The 13,334-nt window shown below is 45.1% G+C and overlaps 1 protein-coding gene across 1 annotated transcript in view; it reads right to left on the bottom strand.

The window, feature by feature from the left end:
- LOC147020138 (microtubule-actin cross-linking factor 1-like) overlaps positions 1-13,334 on the bottom strand; it is a 212,772-nt gene that overhangs the window by 50,651 nt on the left and 148,787 nt on the right. Inside the window, exons 60-69 of the mRNA XM_085895175.1 lie at positions 12,672-12,791; positions 9,623-9,730; positions 8,282-8,500; positions 7,937-8,140; positions 4,879-5,110; positions 4,502-4,728; positions 2,423-2,545; positions 2,172-2,273; positions 1,789-1,890; positions 1,461-1,634 (exon numbers count right to left, since the gene is read on the bottom strand). Coding sequence (XP_085751301.1) covers positions 1,461-1,634; positions 1,789-1,890; positions 2,172-2,273; positions 2,423-2,545; positions 4,502-4,728; positions 4,879-5,110; positions 7,937-8,140; positions 8,282-8,500; positions 9,623-9,730; positions 12,672-12,791 — 1,611 coding nt within the window. The remainder of the gene's footprint in view (positions 1-1,460; positions 1,635-1,788; positions 1,891-2,171; positions 2,274-2,422; positions 2,546-4,501; positions 4,729-4,878; positions 5,111-7,936; positions 8,141-8,281; positions 8,501-9,622; positions 9,731-12,671; positions 12,792-13,334) is intronic.

Raw genomic sequence — 13,334 nt, 5'->3', positions numbered from 1 at the left:
ATTGTATGAGGAAGTCGGGAGTGTTGGAGAAGTATGTGAGGATCGTGCAGGATATGTATGAGGACAGTGTGACAGCGGTGAGGTGTGCGGTAGGAATGACGGACCGGTTTAAGGTTAAAGTGGGATTGCACCAAGGATCGACTCTGAGCCCTTTCCTGTTTGCAATGGTGATGGACAGGTTGACGGACGAGATCAGACTGGAGTCCCCATGGACTATGATGTTCGCGGATGACATCATGATCTGTAGGGAGAGTAGGGAGCAGGCTGAGGCGAGCCTCGAGCAGTGGAGGTACGCACTGGAGAGAAGGGGAATGATAGTCAGTAGGAGTAAGACGGAGTACATGTGCGTAAATGAGAGGGAGGGTGGTGGTATGGTGCGGTTGCAAGGAGTTGAGGTGGGGAAGGTGGATTGGTTTAAATACTTGGGATCAACTGTCCAAAGTAACGGAGAGTGTGGGAGAGAAGTGAAAAAGAGAGTGCAGGCAGGATGGAGTGGGTGGAGAAGAGTTTCAGGAGTGATTTGTGACAGAAGGGTAGCTGCAAGAGTTAAGGGGAAAGTATATAAGACGGTAGTGAGACCAGCTATGTTGTATGGTTTGGAGGCGGTGGCGCTAACAAAAAAGACAGGAAGCGGAGCTGGAGGTGGCAGAGTTGAAGATGCTGCGATTCTCGTTGGGAGTGATGAGGATGGACAGGATAAGAAATGAGTATATTAGAGGGACAGCGCAGGTAGGACGGTTTGGAGACAAAGTGAGAGAGGCGAGATTGAGATGGTTTGGACATGTTCACAGGAGGGAAGCGGAGTATATCGGGAGAAGGATGTTGAAGATTCTCCTCCAGGCAGGAGGAGAAGAGGAAGGCCAAAGAAGAGGTTCATGGATACGGTGAGGGCGGACATGCGGGTGGTTGGAGTGTCAATGGAAGATGTGGAGGATAGAGCGAAATGGAGACGGTTGATCCGCTGTGGCGACCCCTAATGGGAGCAAGCCGAAAGAGGAAGAAGAAGAAAGTTCCATCGATGCTCTTCCAAATCAAAATACTCCTTGGCAGCAAACAACCTTCTCAACAGTTAAATTATGGACACTAAAATCGTGTTGATGACCGGGTATTTCATAGCACCAAATAAGAATGGGTAGTACGATGGATGAAATCAACATCACATTGATTGAGGTACGCTAACTGGGATGGGAAAGATGGAGAAGCTGACGTTTCGGACATTAACCCTTTGTTGGAGCAAGAAAAGGCTCTTTGCTCTGACAAAGGGTTATAACACCCGGAGCGTCAGCTTCTCCTTACTTACCATAGGGGTGAGCATGCTTTGTTCAACGTTCTGTTGATTTCATCCATCGTACTACCCGTCTGCCGACGAAGACTGACACCAGCCTTCACAGCAAGACTTCCTTGAGAAATGGATCATAGAGTAATCATTCACAATATTGGCAACAGCATGTCGTTCTTACCTGTCTGTTGAGAATCTTTGAATCAAGGCTTTCCCATTGTTCTTTGAGGTCTTTGAGAGGACCGGTGATGACCGCTCGCTGTTGCTCTTCCTTCACTTTCCGCAACATAATCTCACCTTGGTGGGACAGCCGTTCCATCTCGATCTGCTGCTGATACGATTCCACCTTGACTTTCTGAGGACAGTATTAGTGAAAATATTACCCGATGACACATTCTGTGGAGGAACATTTTCTCATATTACCCCTTGTTGCAATTGTCTGATCGACTTACAATCTCATTCTGTTGCACACAATGTACAGTTTATCTGGTGGGAAAGGAAAAACTCACGTTCAAATCATCCATTTGCTGTTTGACAATCTCCAACTCAGTCCCTACAGGAGCCAGGTTGTCAAAGTACGTAAGTTTATTCTCAAGCCAGTCAAACGTATTCTGGAAGAGACAATGTACGGAGCATTATTACAGGCCATTAAGAAAGCAACACACCACTAGTAACTAAATAATGTATTTATAAGGCATACATTAAAACTTAAACACGAGAGTCAGACAGAATAACTGATGTTAAAATTGATTACGACAAAGTCTGGAGTTCTAATGATAATCACCAACTCCACACATTAAACTAATCAGGAGTTTAGCACAACTTTTGAAGACTGAAGACAAGTGTGCAGCATCTCACTGAAAACACGGACTCAAGCAAATGAGTCGTTCACCTGCAACGAGTCCTGGTACTGCAGAGTTATTCGCATCGCTTCATCCAGCTTATCCATGCGACCCTGAACCAGCTTGTTCAGTCTCTCCCAGGCCACATTGACCTGTCAGACAGAGAAGGAAAGACTTGCAATCAGAGAAAATGCACCGTGTCTCTCAGATGCCATCACAAGCTAATGCAACTTGCATTCAAACTTCTTCAACATTGCTTTGTACGAGATAATGTGGGTTTGTTACAGGTGTTGTTAATTACCTCATCAATGCTTTTCTTCACCTCTGGCTTGTCAGGCTCACCACAGGCAGAGATGAGCTTTGACCCTAGGTACCTCAGCATTTCTAGATCTTCTTGAAAACAATCCAGATCTTCTCTTTTAGCCTTAACAAGTAAACCAATAAAACACGAGATTAATGCATTCATGGGAGAGGAAGGAGTGGCAGTTACAAAATTTGATGTCAGTAATGACCCTATTAGGCACAAGTACAGTAGGTACTGTAATCTTAAATATTACAAAGAGTCAATTCAATGATTCAATTTTCTCCACAGAGTTGACGTTGTGCAGGATTACAGTCACCATAGAATGATGAACAAGCACTTGACACGTGATGAAAGGGCGCTCGACACGGGATGAAGGGGCGCTCGATACGGGACGAAGGGGCGCTCGACACGGGATGAAAGGGTGCTTGACACGCGATGAAGGGGCGCTCTACACGGGACGAAGGGGCGGTCGACACGGGACGAAGGGGCACTCGACACGGGATGAAGGGGCGCTCGACACGGGATGAAGGGGTGCTCGATACGGGACGAAGGGGCGCTCGACACGGGATGAAGGGGTGCTCGATACGGGACGAAGGGGCGCTCGACACGGGATGAAAGGGCGCTCGACACGGGACGAAGGGGCGCTCGACACGGGATGAAGGGGTGCTCGATACGGGACGAAGGGGCGCTCGACACGCGATGAAGGGGCGCTCTACACGGGACGAAGGGGCGGTCGACACGGGATGAAGGGGCACTCGACACGGGATGAAAGGGCGCTCGACACGGGATGAAAGGGTGCTTGACACGCGATGAAGGGGCGCTCTACACGGGACGAAGGGGCGCTCGACACGGGACGAAGGGGCACTCGACACGGGATGAAAGGGCGCTCGACACGGGATGAAGGGGCGCTCGACACGGGATGAAGGGGCGCTCGACACGGGATGAAAGGGCGCTCGACACGGGACGAAGGGGTGCTCGACAAGGGACGAAGGGGCGCTCGACACGGGACGTAGGGGCGCTCGACAAGGGACAAAGGGGCGCTCAACACGGGACAAAGGGGCGCTCGACACGGGACTAAGGGGTGCTCGACACGGGATGAAAGGACGCTCGACACACGATGAAAGGGCGCTCAACATGGGATGAAGGGGCGCTCGGCACAGGATGAAGGGGCGCTCGACACAGGACGAAGGGGCGCTCGACACAGGACGAAGGGGCGCTCGACACGGGACGAAGGGGCGCTCGACACGGGACGAAGGGGCGCTCGACACGGGACGAAGGGGCGCTCGACACGGGACGAAGGGGCGCTCGACACGGGACGAAGGGGCGCTCGACACGGGACGAAGGGGCGCTCGACACGGGACGAAGGGGCGCTCGACATGGGACGAAGGGGCGCTCGACACGGGATGAAAGGGTGATCGACGCGGGATGAAGGGGCACTCAACACGTGATGAACGGATGCTTGACGCGATATGAGTGGGCGTTCGACACTTGATGAATGGGTGACATCACGTGACAAACAACGAACAGCAACATCATGTAAACTGCACCAACTCCTTCCAATATTTGTTACATCTGGTGTAAAATGATATCAATGTATGGCATGAAAAAGGAAATGCCGCCGTATGCCTCCGCATCGCGAGCCAAATCGGATAATTTTCACATTGATTTTTTGTACTGGGCTGTCTTGGCCACACAATTGTAAAATCGAATTACATTCTGTCGATTGATTCACTATTTCGAAAATTTTTGGAAATTCATCATCAATGGAGTTGTGAATGTCTTGACGATATTATTTTGCAGTCTGAATGAGTTGAAAGTCAAAATGATTCTGACTGTAGAAGTTTGGAGTGGGGTAGCAAAAGTGAACTGGTGTGGTTCATGGAGAAAACTGCAATTATAGACTGCACCAAATAAATCACAGATAACAGTGTTGCTGTATTTTGCAGTGTGTCTTTGAAATATGGAGACTTTCTGCCTCCCCTTTTCCCCTCAAATCCCTCTCCTCACAGGCCATGGCTGTGCTCACACATTAATCCTCAACTTTCTCTAAACACGATGAGCTGGGTGTAAGATTACCAGGAGAATCTCTTCTTGTTGTTTGATGAGCGAGGGATCTACACCGAGAGTCTCAACCAAATACAGGTCACCCTCCTGCTCCTGGAGACTTGAAAGTGCGGCAGCCAAGTTAGCCCAAAATCGATCGGCCAGGTCTAGGACCTCCACCAGACGGGTCTCGTGGTTTTCAGTTTGCTGCTCAATTTCTCCCCATAGATCTTGCATGCTGCTCAACCTGCCCTGAATATCTGGAAATAAAATGAGTGCAATGTCAAACAAAAACAAAATATAACTCCAATCATAAAGGCTAAGGATTTGTATGAATAACAATCTCAGCATCTGTATAATGACAAATAAAACAGGACACTGTTCAACAAGAGGTGATTCTCTGTTCAAACCTTTCGCCATTTCTTCTTTTTGTTCTTTCCGTGACAGCATGATGAGCTCCTGACCACTGGAGTTAAGGCTAGTGAATGTGGGCTGGAGCTTCTGGAATTCCAGCATAGCACTTTTTGTCTCCCCTATCTGCTCACGAATTTTGTCGGAGTCGGCAGGTATAGGAGGAGGGACTCGTAGCCTTTGTGCAACTCTCTCAAGGTTTTCCAACATGGTGTCCATCTTGTCATGAAACTGCAAATTTACAGGGAAATATAACAGCATGCTGGCAAGGTAGAGGGTTTCATGCACAGTATAGCCTCTTGCACTTACAAAGCGCTGTGCTTATCTCTTGCTTTGTGTTACGAATGCACAAGGAAGGAAAAAGACCGCTGCTTCACTGTGTACCCACATTTTGCTGGACGTGGATCTTCCAGCGAGAGAAGAAAAATGTACATTATATCATACTAAAACAGGCAATTTGGTGTCTGTCTGCCTCTGATACATTCAGTCGTTACTTATCTAATCTCAACCAAACTCACCAGAGGCACAAAGGGGGGGGGGGGTGTCACACGACAGACGTTGTAACAACTTAATTTGCCCCCATGTCACGAGAGGGTTCTCTGCCTTGGACGAACTGCGTGTTCAGGTATATAAATAGCTTATCATGGCGTTTTGTGGGGAACACTTACAGGAAGTAAAAATTATTATAACCACATACTACAGTGTTCAATAATTTCTGTCCATTGTATGATAATCTTTTCAAACAGTCATGTGCTGTTTAACATGAAAATGAAAGAAATTTGGAGGAAACCCGACACCTTTAAGGTTTACATACTTATCGTTTCCTCAAAGCACTGACGGATATCCGAGCACTCTAGACTTGCTAGGCCTCCAGGGAGGTCGATAGCTCGACCGCAATGATATTTAGCTAACAGAAATGCTTAAATGAGTCTTTATGCATAAATGATGAATCCCATTGCCCGTCTGATTTTTTCTAGCCATCAGATTATATGTGAACTGCGCAGTGCATATGGATTATTTTCACGAATATATTGGGGCCTTCGATGTGATTTCTCCCGACTATGGCTTCAAGTGTGACGTGTGACGTGCGACGTTACCACCGACACCCTTATAGCCAATTACGACCTTTATTTGATGCATAACTACATTACTAACGGTTGCTAGCATTGTTTAACACGTGCCTGAGGGAAATTTGGAGAAAATTGGAGTTACTTACACATGGGCGGTGTATAGGCTAAGAGTCGTTGGTCTGTAAACATACTGGAAGTAAAAAAAAAGTATCACAACCAGTTATCCAGTTCCATCAAGTTGTGGCCGACTTCTGGTGACATTCACCATCAGATTTCTCAAAAACATTCCTATCCCACACTGCTTCCCGAAGCTCCGGCAGAGAAAGCTTGGTCGCGGCCCTTACCCCATCCATCAGGCACAGACAAGGTCTGGCTCTCCCTCTTCTTCCCTCAACTCTACCCAGCATGGTTGGCTTCTTCAGACTTTTGTTTTCTGCACACATGATGCGTACAACCAAAGTATGACACAGTTTCTGTTTCAGCATCGGTGAATCTAATGTACACGGTGGATTTGTCAATCTTCTTCCTTTTTTTTTTTGTCATTGTCCATGACTTGCATCCATATGTTGAAACTGGAAATAACAGATCATTCACCAGCTTCCTCTTGGTTTGTTTTGTAACATCCAGATCTTTGGCAACCCTGACATTGCTGTAGTCTGGTGTTGGCTCAGTGGTTAGGGCAGTGGCTTGGGATCCGAGAGTCCTGAGTTCAAGCCCCGTTGCCCGCTGAATTAATTCACCAGGGGGTTGACTCAGCCTGCCATCCTTCCGAGGTCGGCAAAATGAGTACCAGCTTGCAGGGGATGATCGAGTCATTCAAACATCCTGTGTCAGAGTGGCGACCCGCCCAGGATTGTGCCCAATAGCCAAGGAGACTGCTTCGGCAGCACCGACGATCTGCACAGAGTATGGTCCCAATGGATGGACTGGACATTGCTGTTCAACCCAATACTAACCATCTATTAGTTTCTCCTCCACATTCTCCATTCACTTCAATATTAAAACCCAGTGAGATGAAACTTTCTACATGATCATCTCCCAATCTGAACACATCGATCTTCTCAGTTGACGCGATTTTAATTTTTTTTTTTAGTTGTAAATAAAGATCAGCCTTTTCACATTCCTTCTTCACCGTCTGCAGCAGTTTCATCAAGTCCTCTTTGCTTTCTGCAGAGTGAGCGGTATCATCAGCATACCTGAGGGTGTTGATACCGTGCATCTTCCTCCAATCCTGACTCGCGTCTCTATGTCATCAAATTCAGATTTTTGCTACACATGTGCAAACGTACAATCCATACTTGTACCAAGCTTGGTTGAAATTCTTTCAATGGTTCATAAGTTTAATAAAAAAAAATTAAATTAAAAGGGCACATGACCTTCGACCTTTTACCTTTTGAACCCAAAATCAAATAATTTCATGGTGTTGCAAAGTTTAGTTGAAATCCCTTCATAAGTTATCTTGGTAAAAAAAATAAAATGATAACGGACACACGCAGACGGAGAGTCGGAAGGACAACCCGGAAACACAGTGCCTCCGGCCTTTGGCTGCGGAGTCGCAATAAAAGTTCCCGTCGTTTGCACGTGTGTAGCAAGTGGATAAGTGCCCATTACAACTCAGAAAATGAAAGCAAGAAATCACGGCATAATCTGCGAGATAATCAGGGAAAGCCGACACTCATACACGATTGCATCATTGAGTGACAATCAATTACTTTTGTCATATTAACTATTGCAGCATGAATGGAAAGATAAATCTCTTACCTCTTTTATCTGCGTTCCAGCAAGTTTCAGGAAATGCGTTTCATGCGAGACAAATCAGAAATGAAAAATCAAGGTTATGTTACAAATATTCACATCATCACACCGACATCATCGCATGCACCTTCACCATTCCTTGCTTTGGACTCAAAGTGCCCCGTTTGAAAGATTCCAACACCACAGTTATTGTAGTTTTCCAGTGTAAGCATCGGGAAGCGGGTTGGAGTACCTGTGAAGACTGAGAGAGTGCTTTGTCGAGACCAACGGCCCGTTGTTGAACTTCATGGCGGATCTCTCCGTAGACGGAAGTGACAGACTCATACGTGTGCCGCACGCTGGGACCCTCAGCATCGCTCAGTGCAGCCAGCTGTGGGCCCAGCTTGTTGAGCTTATCGACGTGTGGCTTATGTTCGGCCATGGCTTCACGAAGGTTCTGAAAATTTGCAATATCCATGCAATTTTGTTTTGTAATTTTCACTTGTGATAGGCTTACCATTATATGCAAATGAAATCGCTAAACAGTAAAATTCACAATCTAATTCACAATATAAATTTCCTTGGGGGCACATCTCACGCGCAGGTCTTCCTGTTGTTTTCGCAGCACGTCCTGTTCGATGGAAGGAGGCGGGAGGGCATGGAGGCCATTCTGGGCCGACCGGAGCCACGGTTCAAGCTCATCCCGCGTTTCCCAGAACTGTGTTGCGAGCATGTGTGCTCGCTCGAGGTTCTCCTGCCTCTCAGCATTAAGCTGGCTCGTGGCCGCATAGCGCTGATGTAGCACACTCAGCTTATCCTGCCGTGCACACGTGGAAGTATATCATACCAGAGAGTTGGTGTCAAAGCCACCTGATGCTCGCCTGTTTATACATTTATGGTTTTTTAAAGGATTAGTCTAATAATATTTTTTTATAAAGCATTGCAATGAAGTCTGATCCAAATAATTTTAAAGCCATATATGTATTTGTATATTGTAATCAGTAAAAAATAATGTGAGAGATAAAAACATTAGAAAGGAAAAAACTTTAACGTTGATGTGCTACAAAAAAGTTAAGTTCAAAACAGGTCAAAAATTTAAAAAATTTGAAATTATTTTTTGATTTCAACTTCACGACATCAATGATATACCCCAACGGAACCTCCATGCCAAATATCAGCATCCTAGTACACATATTAAATGAATGGCAAACTTCTAAATAACTTGCACCAAAAACTTTAACATTTTCACGCTGACGCTCACGCCGGGGGTATCGCTACAGCTCTCTGTTCTTCGAACAGGCGAGCTAAAAATGGATAATAACAGCAAATGGCCCTCGGGTGCAATATTATAAAATTCCTGTGAATACACCAACAAGGATGGGTGAAGGGATGATGTGGGATTTGATAGGATTAGAGGGCCACAGAACAACAACAACAACAACAACAACAACGAATCCATGACAGATTGTTGCCGGAAGCACCACCCACCCCGAGCTGATAATCCCATCAAAAATGAGCGATGGGATGGTGTTGCATGTGATAGGACAGGAGGGTCATAGAACAACAACATCAATCCTGTGACGAATGGAATAAATGATGACAGGTCCAACAACAACATTCCTGTGAAGGTTGGGTTTGAAGCAGTGCCCACCTGAATGCCATGACATCATCAAGCACGGTGAATGCTCTCAGAAAGGTCTACTTTGGACGACGCCGAAGAGAATAAAATGAAGTTGGAAGTGGAAGTAATTTAGATGACTGGAGCAGAATTGTAAGCCATTGTAAATTATTCCGATGGCGTTTGGTGAAGATGCTCGAAACGGTGAGAGATGAGGAATGAAAACAGACCGACACCATTCTTATACTTGCATACATGTGCGTAACTTCAATTCACATTAACAGCAGGTTGTCATCTCCCATTCAGAAAAATTATACACACCTGTGCAGCTGCCTTCTGCTCTTCGCTACATGATGGCCTCAGTTCTTCACTCGTCTTCACCAGCTGGTCAATGGAATCTTTATGTCGAAGGATGTCAACAGAAAACGCCTAAAAACAGGAAAATAAATTCAGGACAGCTCATAAATAATTCACGAAATGGAACAAACTCCCAGGTCGTTTAGATATCAGTGAAGCATCATTGTAGAACTGGAGGTTGACACAAGAACTCTACGGTTCTTCACTCGATTGAGCCACACGGGCATGTGGGTAAACTCCAAACATGAGTTTATTCCAAAGTCAAAGCAAAAGCAGGAACCCAAAACTCTGGCACGGCACGGCACGGCACAAAGCAACTCGTGATTGGATGCTCTCCCTCCCACTCTACTCTGCTCCACATTGATACATCTCCAGAGAGAGAACATGCATGGAAGTCCCTCCCTCAACAAACTACTAGTACTTGCGAGACGATTCCACATCCGGAGGTAACTGGCAATCTCTCAAACCCTGGCAAGCTTTCGGCACAGATCAACATCAAACTACAACATTATAACTTATTACCAATTGACTCAACTCAACTTTTGGAATAAAAATATCAGCTCAACAAACATTGCAGTCATACAAGCAAACAATTTGGTCTGCATCGAATCTTACACAGACAAGCATTGACACTGCACTGTACCAATACACCACCTAAGAGACAGGGTAACGGATTGGTGACAGATGCGTTGAATCTTACTTCAACTTCATCATGTCACCAAAAAGAGAAAAAAACAATGTGCCAGAAACGTTTCCCCAAGTCTCCATTTTGTAATTTATACCAGCCTTTATCAGACACGTCAACATCTTTCTTGTCAACATTAAAATCAATGGAGTTTTTGGTTCGTCCACAACTTTTTGAGATATTGTGCTATTTATCATTTTTGGCCCTACTGTCGTGGCCAAAAATATTAACACCTGTGAAATTTTTTTCCAATAACTCACAATTTTCTTGAAAAGTAAATTGAAATTGACAAACGTATTTTGTCTCCACAATTCTATATATTCACTGTTAATATTACAGAACCTTTGTTTTTGATTCAGAACTTAATATATCCTTTTAAATCAGGATATAAAAAGAAATGGCATTGACAAAATTATTGACATCCTTGACATTTGTAGCACGGCCTTTGGACAAAATAACGGCAGTCAAGCGCTTCCTGTAGCCATGAATGAGCTTCCTACACATCTCTACTGGCAGTTTGGCCCACTCTTCTTGTGCAAACTGCTCCAGTTCCCCCAGATTTGAAGGGTGCCTTCTCCCAACTGCTGTTTACAGATCTCCCCACAGGTGTTCAATGGGATTTAGATTTGGACTCATTGCTGGCTACTTCAGAACAGTCAAGGGTTTTATCTTGAACCATTCCTGGGTGCTTTTTGAAGTGTGTTTGGGGTCATTGTCCTGCTGCAAGACCCATGACCAGTGACGGAGACCCAGCTTTCTGACACTGGGGTGAACATTGCACTCCAAAATGTCGTGGTAAACTCCTGATTTCATGATGTCATGCACACATTCAAGGTACCCAGTGCCAGAGGTAGCACAGCAACCCCAAAACATCACTGAACCTCCTCCATGTTTGACTGTAGGGAAGGTGTTCTTTTCTTTGAAGGCTTCATTTTGTTTTCTGTAAACATAGAGATGATGTGCTTTACCAAAAAGCTCTAATTTGGTCTCATCTGTCCACAGGATATTCTCCCCGAAGGATTTTGGTTTGTTCAGGTGTGTTTTGGCAAACTCCAGTCGGGCTTTCTTTTGTCTCTCTCTCAGCTGTGGGGTCCTCCTGGGTCTCCTACCGTCTTGTTCAGTTGGTGACTGTGACCCTTTCATTGAGTTGGTGATGGATGGTGAGAGTTGAAACTGTCATACATTGTATCTAAAGGTCAACTTGAATCTGTTTGGCAGTTGATCGAGGTGCTTTCTCCACCAATCGAACAATCCTTCGCAGCAATCTTCGATGATGTACTCTCTTGCAGCCACGTCCAGGGAGGTTGGCGACAGTGCCAAGGGCCTTAAACTTCCTGATAACATTGTGTACGGTGGACACAGGAACATCAAGGTCTCTGAAGATGGACCTGTAGCCTCGAGATTGTCCATGCTTGGCTACAATCTTGTATCTGACCTCATCAGACAAATCTCTGGTTTTCTTTCTTTCCTCCATGCTCATTGAGGTACACACAGAGACACAAAACAGCAGAATGACTCCTTTTCTCTATTCAAACTGGTTGAATGAGTGATTTTTATATTGCAGGCACCTGCAACTTACCACAGGTGAGTTCAATTCCAAAGTAAAAGAGAATCACCTGATTGAAATCCAATTATTTCTAACAACTACTAAAAGGTGCCAATAATATTGTCCGGGCCATTTTAGGATTTCTGTGTGGAATAAGCTAAGATTTAGTAATTTTTTCAGCTTTTTTGTTTTGTCTCACTGCAAACCAAAGAAATACATATGTGGATACCAAAAGATTTTTAATTTCAAAAATTTTCTGGAAGAAATTGTGCATTATTTGAAAGAAGTGCAAGGGTGCCAATACTTTTGGCCACGACAGTATTTCTCAATGATGAGGAATGACATTAAAAATTATTGTTGTCGGATCCGGATCCAGATCTTCACCAAAATCTAAAGTTTGTCCTTGTCCTTGTCCTTGTTTGTCCGAACCTGTCGACCAAATTTCATCTGGATCCGTCCACTACGTTTTGAGATATCATGCTGTACATCAGTTTAGCCCTATCCCTCAATGGTGAAGAAACACTTTAAAAATTCTGGTACTCGGATCCGGATCTCGATCTTCCCCAAAATCGAATCAGTTCATCCTCGTCACAAACCGAAACTGTCCACAAAATTTCATCTGGATCCGGATCCACAACTTTTTGAGATATCCTCTACAGAGACAAACAGACAGAAGGGTGAAAACATAACCTCCTTTACCATAGGTAGCGGAGGTAACAATCACAATTTATTTATCAAGTGAAGGATAATTAGGTGAAATCAAGCACATCACAGCTCAGCACCTTTTGCACTTGCAGCTGAGATGCCGTGCGATCCGGTTCCACGCTGATGTCATCGAGAGCTTGAAGCTTACGATGGGTCTCTGCGATCCAGACCAGCTCATTGTCTGCGGCCTGATCAAACTGCACCCAGAGACGTCAAAGGCAACACATGCTTCATCACGATGTCGGTAAACAGACTCCAAATTACAAGCAAAGACTTATCAGGGAGGGGGTAAAATAACTGTTTTTAGTAAATTTGCAATTTAAATTCCAGATAAGGTATTGTCAATTGTGCACCGTCCGTCCATCCGTGTCCTATTTCGACTTCTCCAGCTAAACCGCCGTGCCAATCTGGCTGAAATTTGGCAGCAACTTTCCCCTCCTGACTGGTAAAAGGAATTGCAAAGCTCGTTCCAGTCACATGACTTTAAGTCAGTCAACATGGCGACTTAGTCAATTTTTGGGGAAATCGTGTAAATTCCTTCAAAAATCTTCTTCTCCAGACCCACCAGTCAGAATGTCACCAAATGTGGGTTACACCATTAGGACAGGGTCGTGGTGTTAAATTAAGGAGGTCATGCCAATCACATGACCGGAAGTGTGTCCAAATGGCGGACTTCGTAAATGTTTGGGAAAATCACGTAAATTCCTTCAAAAATCTTCTTCTCCAGACCCACCAGTCAG

Source organism: Eptatretus burgeri, chromosome 9 (assembly GCF_056783735.1).
Source record: "Eptatretus burgeri isolate ZD-2024b chromosome 9, Ebu_testis_v1, whole genome shotgun sequence".
Classification (NCBI taxonomy): domain Eukaryota; kingdom Metazoa; phylum Chordata; class Myxini; order Myxiniformes; family Myxinidae; genus Eptatretus; species Eptatretus burgeri.
Note: the sequence above shows the minus strand (reverse complement) of the source record. Positions and strands in the feature narration are given on the sequence as shown.